At 35.8% G+C, this 18186-nt stretch overlaps 1 protein-coding gene across 4 annotated transcripts; it reads right to left on the bottom strand.

The window, feature by feature from the left end:
- Positions 1-505: 505 nt before the first annotated feature.
- Positions 506-16480, bottom strand: LOC120073030. 4 transcript variants are annotated; one of them, XM_039025599.1, is made up of 27 exons: positions 16138-16480; positions 15033-15192; positions 14728-14820; positions 14553-14655; positions 14253-14421; positions 13814-13988; positions 13161-13289; positions 12206-12763; positions 11424-12017; positions 10619-10687; positions 9735-9851; positions 9416-9661; positions 8946-8993; positions 8739-8876; positions 8279-8437; positions 8101-8163; positions 7910-8017; positions 7722-7805; positions 7473-7520; positions 5921-5995; positions 5256-5360; positions 5100-5180; positions 4941-5012; positions 4425-4469; positions 4265-4348; positions 1222-1325; positions 506-1144 (listed from the first exon to the last, which is right to left on the bottom strand). In XM_039025599.1, the coding sequence occupies exons 1-27, from the start codon at positions 16353-16355 to the stop codon at positions 1000-1002; spliced, it is 3990 nt and encodes a 1329-aa protein (XP_038881527.1). In that variant the 5' UTR covers positions 16356-16480; the 3' UTR covers positions 506-999. The 4 variants fall into 4 exon arrangements, 3 of the variants coding, with proteins under 3 accessions (XP_038881527.1, XP_038881528.1, XP_038881529.1); XM_039025600.1 differs by having other exon boundaries at positions 8279-8434; XM_039025601.1 differs by having other exon boundaries at positions 11424-12008.
- Between the last annotated feature and the right edge of the window lie 1706 nt (positions 16481-18186).

Here is an 18186-nt window from a genome sequence, read left to right as displayed (position 1 = left end):
AAATTAGTTATAAAACAATTTAATCTCTAAACTTTAATAAGTAATAACTTAATACCTGCATATTGAAAATTATAATAATTTAGCCTATGATAAAAAATACCACTTTAAAATCAAGTGTTAAAATTTCATAGGTAACGACAGAATCTTTATAGTTTATAAAAAATAAAATTACAAATTGAATAATCAACAATCTACACATGTATGAAATTTTACTAAATATATATTTTTCTCAATAAGAACTAATTCGTTACAAATCGTAAAATATAGATACCAAAATATTGCTTATTAAAGTTTAAGGGTTAATTCATTACAAATTTAAAAATACATGGACTAAATTATTACCACAAAAGTTCAAGAACTAAATTGTTACTTGACCAAAAGTGACTTCTAACTTTTTTTTTTTTCTTTTTTTTTTTTAATAGTTCAACCATGGTAGAAGTAAAAAATTGGAATTCTCCTTGCGTACACTAATCAAGTGGCTGCTTTTTAAAATAACTTTAATAGCTAACTAAACATAACGAATATTATTATTGTTTCTTAATTGCAAAAGTCTTGTAAAATACAGTCTTCGTTTTAAATATTCTTTTTCGAAGTTAGGATTTCAAATACTCTTCTTTTCTAGATTGTAAGTTCTATCAAATTGTCCGTCATAAATTCCTAGCAACAAAAATTAGTATACAACTCTCTATTATTGCTATTACATTCTTAGAGCAATGCTCTTCCTCACAATATCAGGAGAACTCTCTACCTACAGCACAGCTTTTATAGATTCTTGATATGATTTTTGTAGCTTTAAAGGAAGCAAAATCATTGGGATGATTTTTACCTTTCTCAGCTGAAAAGTGAAAATGATACCCTTCTGACCTTAGAAGAAAAGCTTGTTGCAAGAAAATCTAGTGTGCGAAAGTTGCTCGGTTTCTTTATCAAGGAAAACCCTGCAGGTTTGACGCACATGGAACTTGGTGAAAGATACGACTGAAAATAATCGATCCCAATCAGTCAACCGGCAACAGAGGATTCTTTAGATTTTTCTGGGACCGCAACCTCCTCTGAGTTACTTGAATCGACCATGTTAGCCTGACTTGATTGCACCTGGCTTGTATTTTGAGCATCTAAGGTAATCCCTAGGACGGTCAACACAGCCCTGAAAAAGAAGCAAATCTGTCTGATTAACATAACAAGCAAAAAAGTAGTATGAAAATGCCATAGTTATGCTAGAACCTCGGGAGAGTCGATCGGATATTTGGTTGGCTAGCATGAGCAACCAAAGGCGCCTTGAGTGCTGCAGTTTTGTTTAAAGCATTTTCGAGTTGTGCTGGCGGTAGCTGAAGAACACATGAAACAATAATAAGGACATTGCTTTCGAGCAATTAATTCGTGGAATGGAATGTTGTACATGTCATACAAATATATTGCCGATGATCGACAAAATATATCTCAAGTATGAAATTGTGCTCCTAGTCCTGCCAAAACATCCTTAAATATCCTAGAGAAAACTACAACATTAGAGCCCAATTTGAAAGACCTCAAGAACTCCCGTTCATAAAGCTTCGGCCACCAAACTAGAGATGTGTTCTGTTAAGTTCCCTCGAGGCTCTAAGCCACTGACTTTCTATTAAAGAAGTTGAAAGAAAGAAGCATTTAGAATGAAGAAACTAAAATTTCCGTTCCCTAGCCTCTGAAAAAGCACTCAAAAAGTGCTTTCTAGAGCTTAGGTTTTTTTGAGGTTAGTTTTCATACGTTAAGTATATGCTTTGATGCCTATTTCATGTTGTTTTGTAGGAACCAAGCAATTGGACAGAATAGAAAGAACTTTGAAGAATAATCGAAGAAAATAGCCTTAGGAAGGTTAAAATGGACCTAAGGCATGAAAAAAGACAAAAAGGAGCCAAATGGGACCTTCCCGTTTAAAAGAGTGTTATTCGACGCTCTAAACCCGAGAGCATTCAGGAGTATAGTGTCGTGATGCTCCGAAGTGTAAACTAGCCTCAAAACAACGAAAAAATGTGAAGCAGGCAATTCTGCATAGTAGCATCACAACCACTACTTGTAGCCTCACAGCAATGCTATCGATGCTTTTAGTACAAGTATTTTCATTCATCTAAGTTATTTGGGCATCGAGTCCTGGGGTCTAGGTTATTGTTCCCTCGCCCAACCAATCGGCCTTGCGTATTTTTCCCTTGAAGGATCTCCTTTTACCATTGTGTCAGCCAACTTCATAAGGGAGACTGGAGAAAAAACTACCTTAAGGCTCCTACCTTGTAAAAGCTGGCTTTTAATGAAAGGCCATGATGCATCGATTTGAGATAGGATAAATCCTTGGCTAAACAAGGAATACTCATCCCTATGTTGAGAAAACACCCATCCCTATGTTCTATTTCAAAATAATATTCGAAAGCTCTCCTTACAATTCTAAAAGTGGCTAAATGCTAATTATAGCTTTTCAATAAAATAAAACAAATAATTAAATCCAAAATACTAATTAAGCACTACTTAATCAAAAAAGCAACAGTAACGACCAAAAAAACAGTAATTAAACTGTACTAATTATCTAACACTTCATCCTACATCATCGAGCCAACATTTCGATGTATTTAATAATCAAGGTTTCAGTTCCAAAATCCGATTAGAGAGACAACCCCATCAAGGCCTTCTAGGCTTTGACCAACAATACAACCTTCATCTTCTTGGAGAAAAAATCCAGACCGATCAACCACAGAACTTCTCTTTTACTCTGCTCAAGAATAGACAAGTTTCACATTCTCAAATTTGAAGGCATGGTACACTGCTTCGGAGTACCAGTTTCCAGCAAGATAGAGAATGGTCAGAAGTATGTCTGGGGCTGCTACCTAATATAAAAGGACTTAACTTAGTTAACCACTCAGCATTAACTAAGAATCTGATAGGCAGACTGCACTTGTCTAAGCAAAGGAGCCATAAGAAAGGGGAATTTCAATCAAAGATAAATCCTCCGTCAATTCGTTGACTCTCTTTATCCTCCTATCAATTCTACCTTCAAAGGATCTCTCATCACTCCAACTACTGACATTGAAATCAACCCCCAAAAGAGCAGAAACCTTAAGAAATGCCAAAAAGAGCTTTGAACTCAGGCCATGGGAGTGGGACCATAAATTCTTCTTCATCCTAGGAAGGAGGACCATCGTTGCCATACCCAGTAGCGAAGATTGTTGGCTGGTTGAAGTTTAATGGAAAGAGCTAGTTTAAGAGGATATCAACAACAGTAAAAAAAGATTCCTGCCAGGATCAGAAAGATTCGATAAAGGATAACCCTTCGTCTCTTGAGCTCTAAAGAGATTTCTCTGTAACCCTGTCAAGTGAGCTTATATTCCTGAAAAAAATATAACTTGATGGCGATATCAAACTTTTAACAAGTCTGCTGAAGATCAGCACCACATTCTTTTCCTTCATACCTATTTCTATAAATGCTGGGCCAACCTGCTGAGTTATTTTGGACTGTGCGTTATGCAGGATTTTTAAGGAGTTATTCCAATCGTTCAGATGACAGGCTTTTAAAGGGTTAGAGTTCCGTGATTTTTCTTTGTTTTTAATATGAAGCAGAGAGATATATTCATATTGATCAAAAGAAACAACTCAAGGGCAAAGGGTAGAGAGAACCAATAGCTTGTCCATCGCATGAAGGTCCCTCACTTGAACGGCTACATCCTTCGAATCCCTCTACAAGGAACCTTGCTTCTACAAGTTTTTTGCAGCATAACGGAGTGAGGCTTGTGTCATATGGATCGAAAAGTTAAAAAACAATGCAAACATGGATACTTTGAAGAAATCAAACAATGAAAGTATGAGCCGCATCCTAATCCCCTCAAATAAAGAAAAGAGTGATTGGTTCTCCTTTTTCTCTCTAATTTCAGAGTCTCAGACTACCCAGGTCCCTTTTAACAACAAGGGAATCCAACAAACGCACCGAACACCTCATATACCCTACCAGTCAGTTCCATAAGGAGGCAACCAAACACCAACCCTTGCCTTAAACAATAACATCAGCCATAATCAACATCTCTCACTGATGTCATTGATTGAAAGGAAGCTTTCATAGTCCAATTATTTCTTCCTGAGGGTGACTGGCCAACCATCAGGGACGCCATAAGTCAAGCCATGACAACCAGATGCATCTTCAACCCTTTCCAAGACACCCAGGCACTCATAAAATGTTAAACAATAAATAACCATATAACCATAGAGGATACAGGAAAAAATTACTTAAGGAATTCTACAAGAGACACACCTGAAGCAGCACATTAAATGATTGAGGCTTTGTCAAAAGTGCACACTTCAAAAAGCCTACCCACAACTTAGGATATTTCCATATCTGCAACAGTCCATTGCCAGATTGAGAATGGTGAAACCTTGATTCACAAGTAATCTAAAAGTGGAAAAATATTGACCTGTTTGCCAACAAGACGTGATAGAATCTCCATTATAAAATCTACCTGTAAAGAAGAAAACAAACTGGAACTAATAAATGGAAGATTGTAGAAGAGAAGAAAGAAAATGATTGAGCGCATTGCTTTTGTAGTTTTTAGTCCTTTGATCAAGATTGAGATAGTACAAGGGAAAATATGTGGATTATAAAAATGTAAAGATATAAGCTCAATACGAATGTACGAGAACCTTATGTTTTAAGGTAGGGGCAGAGTCCATGTTATTGACGAGGAAAAATAAAAACCAAAAAAATGATCAAAAGGGTTTTCCAAACCATTATCAAATTGGGATTTTGCACAGAATAGACTAAACAAAGGAATTTTTGTGTCATAAATAACGCATCATACTTCTATAAACTATAATTGACCTAGTATCATGACAGATGTCATCTGCTACCCACCAAAAAGTAAGAATTATCTGCAACACATTCTCATTTATCAAAAATTAACGACCAACAAGAGCAAGAATCATAATCTTACCAGTGATGGAAAAGTACCAATGGCTTGCAATACCGTGCGCATGAACAATAGTGGAAGAGGAATCTGCTCAACCTGCACGGAACAAGCCACTTGGTGTCATTTCAAAAAGGAAAATTTGTCTCCATATGCTATCAAAGGAGTCGTCACAATCATACAAACCAATTGATTCAAAACTTTTGCAATGATTTGCTGGGTGAAAGTTTGACGCTGCTCAAAGCAAGCATTGCATGCATCTGTGACCTGCAGGTGAAGCAACCAATTGTTTAATAAGGAAACACAGAAAGGTTTTAGATAGAGTAAATGAAGAGGGGCAACCTTCTTGAGAGGAATTCTATCTCTGTCAGGATCAATTCCATGAATAGCAATTAGAACTTCAGCTGGATTTAGAACTGGCCCAGAATGAGATGACCCAATTGATCCCTGGGTAGGAGATTGAAAGAAAATAAAATCAACGTGGAAATTAGAATACAACCAATCATATGGTGGAAACACTCACGTACATTAATCATTCTGTCTCTTGCTTTTTAGTAAAGAATTAACAAAACTCGTCACTCTCCTATTGAAAAGAGCTTCAGTGTGGTTCCGGGCAAAAGAAATGATTGGCAGTTTATAACTTGCCACGAAAAACCAAAGGTATCTAAAACAAGGGATTCAAATGTGAAGATGATTATATAGCCAAGCTGATAAAAATAACAAACAAGTAGTTCTACTTCTTGCAGCTTATATTGCTAATTTACCTAAAACCAAAACCCTTCCTCGTACATTAATGATTTGCTTTAAAAGCATCATCAAAAATAGCTTTTTAGTTGGAGAAAATAACATTTGCCTGTTGAATGCTGCAATGCTTAGGCATAAAACATATTCCCAGCTAAAACGAAGGTCTACTTTAATACGTTCGTGATGACAGCTAAATTTTCTCCAGAAAAACATGGAAGAATTAACACCCATAGGCTGCCAAGGAAAAATGGGGAATAAAATACCTGCAATATCCGTAGAAGTGCTGCTTGGAATTTATCCCCTGGGAGATTTACAATCTGTGGGAAGATCATCATAACCTAACAAAACAAGAAAATAACTTCAGGTGATTTCAATCGATAGATAACATTTTTTAAGCAACATGAGAACAAAAATAAATTGAAAGCAATATTAGAATGAAATTTTGAATTGCTGAAAATGAAAGACAATCATCAAGAAGTAACATGGAGGATATCAAAAGGAAACTGCAAAAATTGAGAAATCGGTCGGAGCCTTCCTCCAGAGCTTATGGTCAAAAGGCAACAATTGGAAATTTGATGACAAACACACTTTTGCAACTTTTGTGAAAAGTTTTTATTCAAGCATTTAACTGGTGCTAATATATTTTTCACAAATTGCAGTCTTAATGACCTATTGATTAATTGGGAAGCTTTTTATAATCTCCAGTTTTCTTTTATAGCCATTCGTCCTGGGTATGTTTATCTTATTTGAGAAATGTCTTCTGTTTCCTATCATAAGCACCATGTGGGTGCCCATGTTTCATTGTTAGATGATCGGCCAAGAAACAAATTCGACCTTCAAACTCTATAAAAACAGTGTAGAACTTGGGAGAAGCGGTCATTTTTTAAACAAAGTTGGAAGTACATATGATAGCTATATCATCTCTTTTGTTGCGAAGTTAGTTATCTTGAAGGATAATTTTGAAACAGTTGAGATAATAAGGAATATATTTAGAAGTTCTTATAGGAGCTTTATGTAGCTCAGGGTTAATACTTATATCGGGTATATATGTATTATCCATGCTGAAGGTACGTTAATCCCATGAGTTATCTAAATTCTGGCTTATTAATCCAGATTCTTAATCGTATGTGGATTTTTACAAATCACAAACTCAAACACCAAACATAAGTTACTTCAACTAAGATTTCTAATAATCTTTGTATCAAGCACATGCTGCACAAACTTAAGCTTCCCAACTTCAACCGTTCTGGACCAAATCATCCCTTGAAATTTTCAAGTATCAAAGTGACAAAGTATTTAGTGTTCGAGGACCAAATTGAACAATTTTTCCCTTGTAATATACGCCAGTGAACTGTGAGTGCTATGTAATTGTTTCATCAATTTTTTAAGGGACACTCAAGGAGTAACTGAAACAAGTGAAAAATTTAGTAACACGGTTTAAAAGTTAAGAACCAAATTGATAGGTCACACTTAATTTTGGAGACAAAAACTATAATTTAACCTTATAACGATTAGAGAACAACTATAGATTCAGGTTTTTATGAACCAATATTTTGGAAGAGCTGAACAAAGGCAGAAGATATTAGCCAGATTCCTACTACAAAGAAATGAAACTTGGATAGCTAAATTTAAAATAAATATGTTTTAAGGAAAAGTGATATAGAAGATTACTGAAAACATCTATGGTAATTGGTAAGACGACAAACTCAAATTAAAATATATATATATATATATATCCACTATACAAGCTCAAAACATAAAGGTACCCAGATAGACACAGATGAAGAGCAGGCAGAAGAGAGAGAGGTTATCTACCTCATCTTTTGGTAGATATGGTAATACAGGAATCATAATCTCCACATCCTAAAAGCAATCAACACATAACAGCCATTAGCAAAGTAAGCACCTTATCTATTAGTAGAGACTTTTCAATTAGGACTTTAGGCAGAACTTCAATATCCTGAAAACTGTGGCCAGATGTTTCTACTGAGGGAAATATAATGTAAAAATAAATCAACAAGTTTTAAGCTAATAGCTTCATTGTCAAAAGAGAATAATGCTTACCTTTAGTTTTGAATTGTATAGCTTGCTAATGGTAAAAACTAACTCAGCAGAAGGAATAATCCCATCTGTCAATATATGCAAAACCTAACATGGCAAAATATCAGGGAAACAAAAACCAACTGTTATGTCCTTCATTTTCTGGGTCTCAGTGTACAGTAGACAAATAGTTTAGTTGATAGAGGAAAAACCTGCATTACGAGATTTTCACTTCCGCTTGGAGGATCAGTAAGAATTTCAAGAAGATCTGAGGATGAGCCCATTGTGCGGACAAGTATAGGGATATGGTCATGAACAGCCTATACAAAATGCAAGTGATAAAAATTTCAGAAATCTGAACTGATGATAAGAAAGAAAAGCAGCATTATGAAGTGGGGCAAACCTGCTTAATTGCTTTAGAAGCATTTTTATACATGACAAAAATTTGGCGAAAAAGTGAGTGCTTCTGTCATTCAGATTACACAAACAGACTATAAGCTTCAAGAACAAAACAAAACAGACAAACAAACAAACAAAAATCTTAAGACGAACTTAAATTACTACATAAGACCACCTCAAACCTTTGTGCAAAGTGCAAAATACAAAGACATCCGACGCTGGGCCTCAGAGATTGGAAGAGATGAGTCAGCTTGTGAAATGGGTGAAGGATGGATATCAGAGGAAATATCTTTACTGATGGCACCAGATTCAATTAAAGACTTCTCTGGATGAGCATCCTGCTAAATAAGTAACAATTGCCAATGTCAATTCTAAATTTCCAAACTGTTAAGTGACAACAAAGTTAATTAAATAGTTGAAACATCAAAAATCATTGAACAACTAGAATTAGGTAAGGTGTAATACTTGAGCTCCAGAATCAGGAATTCTAACTAAAATCTGGAACTTTTCATTCAACTAAAATTCCACTTATGAGCTCAAATAAGACATCTGAAATTACAATTGTGTGATACTTGACACAATTTTTCATCGTATTTAATTTGGCCTTTGATGTTTTTCTTACATCTCCATATGAAAACAAACCTTATGCGATTCTGATACTAATCCATCAGCATCTGCCGTATCTGTAGCAAGGTCATTAATGGCAGAAAGCAGCATTTCCTTAGAAAAGTCTTCTATTCGTTGAGAGATGGATAGTATTGGATAAAGCTTGTTAGCAACCTACAAAAATAAAAAACCTAAGTACATCGAAGACGAATTTTGTTGAACATTGAGTTGTCAACAAATTACCAGACGAATTGCCTTCATCCTCACTTCCTCGGAGAGATGTACAGTGCTCTTTCATGGTAAAAAAAAAAGAGAGAGTCAAAGTGCGGTCAATAAAAGGCAAAAGGCTCTTAGAGCAAAGTGAGTGGGAGTGGAGGGGAAGACCCCTCCAAACATTACATGCTTTGACAGACACATGCAAGGTAATTACACGACAAAAAAAACACTTAAAGACAAACAAAAAAGGTATTAGAAATTATCCAAACTAATCATAAACAAATAAGAAATATCAAATCTTAGGGCTTATCTTCTGCATTCAGACAATGAATGATACTGTAGTCATAAACTCTTAGCTGTTTACTATTGTTTAAACATAATTATGCTCAGCAAGCAAACATTAAATGGATGTACAACCTGTGAACTAAAAGTCTACATTACAGAGAAAATAATTGAAGTAGAACAGAAACTGAAATAAGTTTGAGGAAAATTTAAACCTTTAAGGCAATTTTCAAGCAGACATCACGAATAGGGGGTCTCAACAGAATCAAACTCCACACTGCACTAAGACCTTGAGTTACACGATCACCACTTTGAATATCCTTATCTGCATTTTCAGTGTTTCCAGGAGAGCACATGCATTCCAACAGGTTCATGACTGACTTTGGTAGATAAGGAGCTTCACCAAGTAATCTACTTAATGACTTGTCTGATGGAGGAAAAGAATCTTTAAGTGTTTCTGCCTGGCATCGAAAATCAAATTATTCTCATATATACAAATTAATACCTACAAGAAATAGGTCATAAAGCACACACCACAGTGAGCAGAAATGTCTCATATACTGAAGCAGCAGTTGTAGATGTAAAGAAATCATGTTCCTCTTCTGCTTCTCCAAATAACCTATACAGAACCCGCAAAGTCAACTCGTGCCCCTGAATCAATTGTTATGGTCAGCATGTATAAATTTAGTCGAACACAGAGAGAGAAGAAAAGAAAAGATAAGGAGAAGAGAGAGGAACTGATGGACATCTATACAAGCTCATGCATGTTAACTTAATTGACTAAAATGAAACATGAATTCAAATTTCTGACAAACCAAGCACACAAAAAGAAACCAATATAATTTATTTTCCAATGCAAAAGAAAAATAATAGCAGACTTAAAGTAAGCAGGAGTATACTTCAATAGCAGACTTAAAGTAGGACACTTTTATTCAATAAAAATAAGCAGGAGTATACTTCAATGCAAGTTGGAGCAACATTGACCAAATAGTTTTTACTTTTAACGTCTTTAAAATACCAGACTCTAGGCTGACTTTACTACAACATAGATGCAGGGAGTAGAACTTTAGAGATAATGAAGTTAAAGAATTGATGTTAACAAGAGCTTAGAGAGTATTCAAGTTACTTAGAGAGTTCCAAAAGGAAAGAATCTTTACTACAGTATAATGTCTTATATATCTCTGTAAATGTTGATAGCAGCAAGTAAGTATATTTCTCAAATGACTAGAGTGCCTTGCAGATGAGGAAAAAAAATAACAATTGAAGGCATGGACCCATATGGATTTAAGACATTGCTGTAAGCACAAAAAGTTGTTTTATACATGAACAGAGCAACAAGAGAATAACAAAGGGAAGAAGAAGGTTAAGAGTGAAACAGTAAAATTTTGTAGAAGCCTTATTCTAAGACAAATGCTCACCTCATTATTTACATAATCAGCCAATATATGGTTTTGCAACACTTTCCATGCCTCTAATTCCAAGGGATACTGCTCAATAACGAAAGAAAGTTTAAGCAAATAAAAAGGTTCAAATTTTACGTCTTTAGATAGATAACTATTGCAAAGAGAAATTAAAGGATAAGTATAGAACGAGCACAATCTGAAATACGATGAGCTTCCAACCAAATTGAACGTGCCAAATCATGAAATATGAAAATCATAAAATTGGAGAACATCTCAATGTTTAAGAAACTAGGAAGCACACAAAAGAAGTACAACTGTAAAGTTCACAAAATCATAGCTTGAATAATAGTAGTATCAGTTCACAAATTGTTCAGTGCCCATCAGAAGAAATACCCTTGTAAAGGAACACACTTTCTGAAACTTTGGAGAATTGTCTAAATTGTAAAAAATAAAGGTCGTCCTTATCAAAAACTAAAAATAAATAAATAAAGGTTGTTGCATTCCAAATGTATAAATCTGCCTCTTATGATCAATATGTGACAAGAGAAACTTATTTTGGTTACAAGGGACAAGGTAATGGAATGGTAAAAGAACTCCTCATGCAGCCCCACTCTCATAGTATACAGTAGGTGAACGGCGTGATAAATCAACTCAAGAGTCATCAAATTTGAGAACTTGAGCATAATGCATGTAGTAACTGTTAATTGTATGATATACAGCATATTGGTTGCTGAACAAAATATTGATCATTTAACCAGCCTCTTAATCAAATTCAACTTAAGAATATTTCTCATAACCACACACAGGAAAAAACTAATACCTCCACTCCTAAATATGCCAATAGAGAAAAGCGGGCTTGCGAACCTCCAGCAACTGCTATTTGCTTATATGCCTCAACAATGCGCACAAATGCCAGTTTGAGTAATTCATCCTTCTCTTCATCTACAAGGTCAACAACAGGTGCTGACATCTTGGGCAAGACCAACTGAAAAGACACTCCCGCAGAAGTTGCAGTTGAAGAGGCCAAGCTGTTGACATCTGAAACAACTGCCATTGGACTAAGCTCCTCTGATTTTTCTCTAGAAACTGATAATTTCAAGGAGGAGCTCAGATCCATAGCTGAAATGTTCTCTTGATTAGATTCATCAAAACCAGATGATGCAAGCGTGGGAGTAACAACAGTCTCTGACATCCCATCACTTTGAACAGAAGGATCAAGTCCCGGTATCCCACTGTCCGAATTGCCCACATCAGGTATACTAGATGGAATGATTGAGCAAACTTCTTCCGCTTCAGATATAGGAGTTTTGGAACCAGGTAAACTAGTTGGCGTAATAGCATTTTCAGAATCATGATTTGTCCCAGCACTGTCAACAATAGGAACTGCATGACGGTCTCCTTCCTCCTGAGGTTTCTAGGGATGAGATTAAAAACAAAAATTAAGAGGATAATGCAGAACAACAAGTTCCAGAAAGAAAGAAAGAAAGAAATTACATAAATGACAACCTAAGTTAACATTCTCATCACCAATAAAGAAAATAGTGAAACACCAAGGAAAATATGGCCCAGAATTCAAGGCATGACAGAAAAAAATTGTACTACCATGTGATCAGATAATGACCTAGAAGAATCCAACATCGATGCAATCAGTGGGAAGGTGCTAGATAATGAAAGAACATCAGCGACAAATGATGATGGATATTTGGCTTGAGCATCACTACCAATTATACACATATTCTGCAGAAGTTCTCCATCTCCTGTATCAGGCTGATGAGGAGGAAGGAAACGCATATTAGCAATGACAACCTCAGCAAGCAAGTCAGCGGAAATACTAGAGATAAGGATCTGTAAGGACCCAATAGCTTTTTCTCCTTGAGCAACTAAGGCACCAAACATAGTTACAAGTTGCTGCGCTGGTCCAGTATCCACATCTTCCGTGGAAGATGTTCCACTTGATGATTCGTTTTGTTTAGACACGACAGTACTCCTCTCCATTTCTTTAGATGGTTCCTCAGACTCTGAGACATTAGTTGTTGGTCTGGCACGTTTTCCAGATCCATTTCCATCCTCTTTCAAATCACAGCTGTCTGGTTCTCCAGATCTCTTCCTTCCCAAATTATTATGCATAATATTAGTTCTTTGAACAGCAGCCTTCTCATCCTATAAAAGATCAAAGTTGTAAGCAGATTTGTTTGCCCGTATGCCACATCTCAGGCAGCAAACCTTTAATCTTCTTTATTTCCTTTCGGACAACACTTTATGAAAAGAACAAAAGCTCAAAATACAGAGGAATAAGAGAAATAAACGTCTAAACTGAAAAGATAAATGCATTCCAATTCAGACAAATATCTTCTATGGAAAATTTAGCAAATAGTTTAGAAAGAGAACACCAAGCCGAGGCATTAGTCCTTGCAACTTCAAATCTATCATTCCATTGAAGAGATTTGTCAGGAATAACTCTCTGATTTCTCTCGAACCAGATTTCAGCAAGAAGGCTTTAATCAAGACTGCATTCATAAATATTTAACCAAAAATGGACAAAGAAGTTGACACTTACCTTGGTTAAATGGCCGTCACCCTGCTCCTCCTCTGCAGATCCATTAATTGTTGAAACTTGATGAAGGGATGGGTCAGCCACTCCCCTAACTTTCATTTCTCTCAGGGCACCAATTAGAGGATCTCGCCACTACAGTGACCACAATTATCTCCATTATCACTTCAATCCATACAAGGTGAACAATTTTTTATAGTAGCTTTACTATACTATTCAACAAGGAGAAGAAATCAAATAAAAATTGCAGGACTTCATTTATAATAGCTGTGGGTGTCCAAGCTAGCTTATAAACATCTCGACTAATTTCACCAGATTACTTCCTAACTCTACATATGGCAAAGAGCAAATTGTATAATATTTCCTATCCTAAGTGACTACCTTTGTTTGACTACGAACCCATAACTTCAAAGCTACCACAAGATTTATAGCTCAGTCCTATGATCATCAGGCAGCCAACCCAGTTGGTAAATAATATGTATGTGTGTACGTGTGTATGTGTGTATATACATGCACACATACAAAAACATATAACAAGCTATTAAAGAAAGGTTTAAGATGTGGATAAGACAGAAAATTCACCCAACTAGAGTCGGAGCATGCCAATTTTCTTTCGGGTGGGGGGTTCAAGAAGTTAAATTTTAGCTTTGGAAATTTACCGGTAAAGCACCTGGATGGGTACACTTCAAGCAGTTGAGAAATGCATTCTTTAAGGCATAATGTACACCAGGAGCATGCAACCCATTAAAGATAGTGCCTGAGCGATCCAGGCCAAGTAATACAGGCAGAATTCGGCCGTAAAATGCAGGTCTCTTTTTCGCAATTGTTGAAAGACTAATAAGAAATATAAAAGAGAAAAGATGAGTCATAACTGCATTTCAGAAGGAACCAATAATCATAAGTCTATTTTTCTTTTACTAGTTAACTAATCTTTTTCTAATGAGAAACAAGTTACTAGTTAACTAATCTAGAGAAAGCTTAAGGACATTGTTGTCTTATTAATATGATTCAGAAGTTTGTCTGTAAGTGTTGAGAAATAAATGACTGGAAATAAAATAGTTCAACATGAAGTCCTATATGCAGGGAAATTAAAATAACCTATTAATAAGCACAATAATCTTTGCGTTATTGAGAGATTTCACTTTTGGAAATCTGAGTTGATCGAGCAACAAACCCAAACTTTGACTGGCCTCAGTTGATAAGTCTCTAATCTTGAGTATAGGATGACCCCCACGAAGCCATGATATATTAAAATCGACAGATGTTTCTATACAACAAGAAATGTTTTCAAAGGTCAGATACAACTTAAGTCGTTTTATTTAATTTATTTGAAAGATAAGAAAGGTCAAGCCTCTCAAGCAATGATGAACCATATAAAGCCAAGTACACGAGAACTACCTTCAGAAGCAGGAGGCTCTGAAGAGCCATTAGGATCAGGTGTGTAAAGTAAAATTACTTCTACAACAAACTTGAGAGCTAGCAAACTCATTCCACCATTTCCCTACACAGAAATGTGTATTTAAAAACATGGTAACAAAAAAATACAACTAATTATACAATAATTTTTGCTTACATGAACGGCTATTGAATATATCTCTTCCTTGAACTTTAACATCCATGTCCACAATGATTGAAGTGAATTGTCTATCTCGCTAGAATATAGACCCTGTAATATAATAGAATTGAACCTAAAACTATGAGATTTCAACATTTTTCCTTAAAGAGATTATTTTATTACTACATCACCCAAAAAAAATGGACACTATAATCTAAATAAGTTGCAGCGTAGATATAACGGAATGGTTTGTGATGAGAACTGGCATTGTACAGAAAAGCTATAAATTTAAGCACCTGACAAAACATGCAGAATATGGTTACCTTCATTGCAATTTTTACAAGACTAACGCGAAACAAATCAATGGCACAAGTAATGGATTGTCGAACGACAGCTGGAGTGTCGTCAGTCAAAACTGTTATCAATAATGGTACAATTTGAGGCAACAAGTCAATATGCTTGAATCCAATTTCACCAATCATCCTACACAGTAATAAAACAATTAAATAAGTAAGAAACAGTCCCAAAGCTACCTCAATCAATCAAGACCATATCACTTTAGCCCAGCTTTTTAACAGTTCACCTACCAAAATTGATTCATGAGAGCATTAAGATGACATCTTTATCACAAGTTTAAATGTCATTGAGAGATAAGCAATCATATATCCCATAAATACTTAAATGAATACCATGGCATTCTGGTAGCTTGGTAGGGTTTAAGAAGAACCACCAGCACTCATTGACATACCCCAAGATATCAATGAAAATAAGTTTCAGACAGCGCAGTACATCATCAATGGAACTTAAGTTGTATCAGTCGAAAAATCTTTCTCTCAAATACGCAAAATGGACAGAAGAAATGCACAACAGTACCACCTGATCTACACAAGTATCATTAGTCTTGATTTAATGAACCTTCTGACACTGATAACGACGATTGCAGAGGGACGTGACCACACCAGTAACACTAGATGGGTATCTCTGGAATCTTTCTAAATTGCAAGAAGCAACTACAACCAAGATTGTTAGAGTTCGATAGTTCATGCGCGTGATACAGCTAACTACCAGTACACCACCCATCAACTTGTGGAGTAATAAATTACTTGTATCCAATGAAGCGTGTGGGGAGTTTTTTTGTTTCGAGCAACAGAAAACAAGCAACCAAAGTGCAAGGCTAATCGTTAAGAATAAGAAGCAGAACGCCTGAGAACGATCACCAAATTCAAATTTAGAAAATACGACTTTGGAAATGCAAGAAATTCAGACACTTGGAATTTGAAAACCCCATTCAACTCCCAAAATCACAGCAAAAGAAAACAGAAAAACGATACAAATATAATTCGCATCTCCATCGCTTCATGAATTGAATGCAAAAATCGGATATGAACGCATAAATGAGCTTAACCTAGAGAAAGAAAAGGGGCGTACTCTGCGACAAACTTGCGGATGGGGCTGAAGCGGTCGGACTGTAGCTCAAGGATGCGAGGGAGAAGCTCGGATACTAAAACAGGGTCTTCCGGAAGCAGAACATTCTTTAATTGACGCAAACGAGCAAGTTTGGAAGGTATATCTGCAGCAATCTTGGTTGAGTTAATCAAACTAGCGAGCCTCTCCCTTGAATTAACAGCCATCATCATTCCGACCATAGCTTTCGAATGAAGAAGATGAGAACTTCGAATTTCAGGTGTTAGTACAGAGAATTAGCTCGCTGCTCCTCGAGCGCGATAGAGAAGGCGAAAGCCTTGATTTGCCTTTTGTTTATGTTTTTGCGGCCCACTTTTATGTATAATGGAGATTTCGCACGGATGGGTCAAATTTTGAGGCATATTCGAAATTTGGCTCATCCTTCATAAATATTCGAATTTTGATTATTTGATGATATTAGACGTGTGTAAAATATCTGTTTAGTTCCTAAAATATTTAAAATTGTACATGCATCACATATTCTCGTTCGTTCATCTCGTCTTGGATATATTCCTCTCGTTCTTCATCGAACTGAAATTGAACGTTTTAAATTTTAGACTCTCATTCCTCTCGCTAAAACTTCTTTCATCTTCTCCGTCAAAATTGAACGTCAAAACTTGCATGCGATTCGATTTTGGTACCGTCGAATGCCAATACTGGTACAAATTATGGTTTACATTTTTCCATTTCTTGCATGTGATTCAATTTATGTACAAATTTATGTGACGAGAGAAATGTACGAGAAGAAGTATAAAACAAGATGAATGAGAAAGGACTGAAGATTGAGATTTAAAACATTCGGTTTCTATCCAAAGATGAACGAGAGGAAGACACGAGAAGAATAAGGAAAAAACAAGAGGAATGCGCGAGCATCCGACGGTTTCTTCCAATGGGCATTCCAACAAGAGGAATGAGTCAGAAACAAGATGAACAAGCGAGAATATGCGATGCTTGTGCAACTTCAAGCGTTTTGAAGACTAAACGGACATTTCACACGCGGCTGATGTCATCAGAAGGGCAATTTTTTAGTATTTATGAAAGATTGGCCAAATTTCGAGTGAACCTCAAAATGTGACCCATCCTTACGAAGTTCCCATGTATAACTGTGTGTGTTTTACAAACTTGTTATCCCATTAGATAATTTAAACCTATTATAAAGATCTAAAATGGCAAATGGCCCACCTTTTAAAAAAAATGTCAAATGAACTTTGGTTGATTTCATAGACACGTGAAGTTACACGTTTGTCCTTTATTTTTGCCTCAATCCCATGGTGATTTCCTTCTTCCTCACCCAAATTTTGAAAAAACTCCTACACGGTTCCTTCTTCTTCTTCGCGAATGCAGCTCCTACCTACGATGCTCTACCTTACATCTCTGACAAATGATGCATGATCAGCTTCGACAACGATGTGTGAGAGAACAAAAGAGAGTGAGAGCTTCTCTGCGACCCTACAGCTCCAACCAACGTTGCGCGACCAAAGCTAGAGCAAGACGGGCGAGAGATGAAGCAACCTAACAGATGCTGACTTTTTTACCCTTGATCTCGAATTTAATTAAATTTAATTAATCAATTAATATTTTGATCATAACAAACTTGCTCTCATTCATTAACTATATTAGTGTTTTGAAGTGTCTATCGTGTAGAGTTCGGGACAACAATTCCAACCCAATCCGAATCACTCAAATCGAAAGTCAAATGAATAATATATGACCGAAACAAGCTTAATGGGAAAATCTTATGTCAATGACGTGGCGGCTAAATTAATCAAAGTGAATCAATTGAAATGTGCTACTTTGTGCAATTGATAAGTAACACATGGTGAACTTTTGATTATTTGATTGGTTTTAAAAAGAAAATAAATTTAATATATTTTATGCTTGTGTCTAACAACTAATTTTGAACGCATGGTGAACTTTTACTTTTTGTTAAGTTTTAAAAGAAATGACTTTGAAAAAATATATATATTATTATATTATTTTATGTATCGAACGGCTAGTTGTTTTTTTAAAAAA

Source organism: Benincasa hispida, chromosome 3 (genome assembly GCF_009727055.1).
Source record: "Benincasa hispida cultivar B227 chromosome 3, ASM972705v1, whole genome shotgun sequence".
Taxonomy (NCBI): domain Eukaryota; kingdom Viridiplantae; phylum Streptophyta; class Magnoliopsida; order Cucurbitales; family Cucurbitaceae; genus Benincasa; species Benincasa hispida.
Note: the sequence above shows the minus strand (reverse complement) of the source record. Positions and strands in the feature narration are given on the sequence as shown.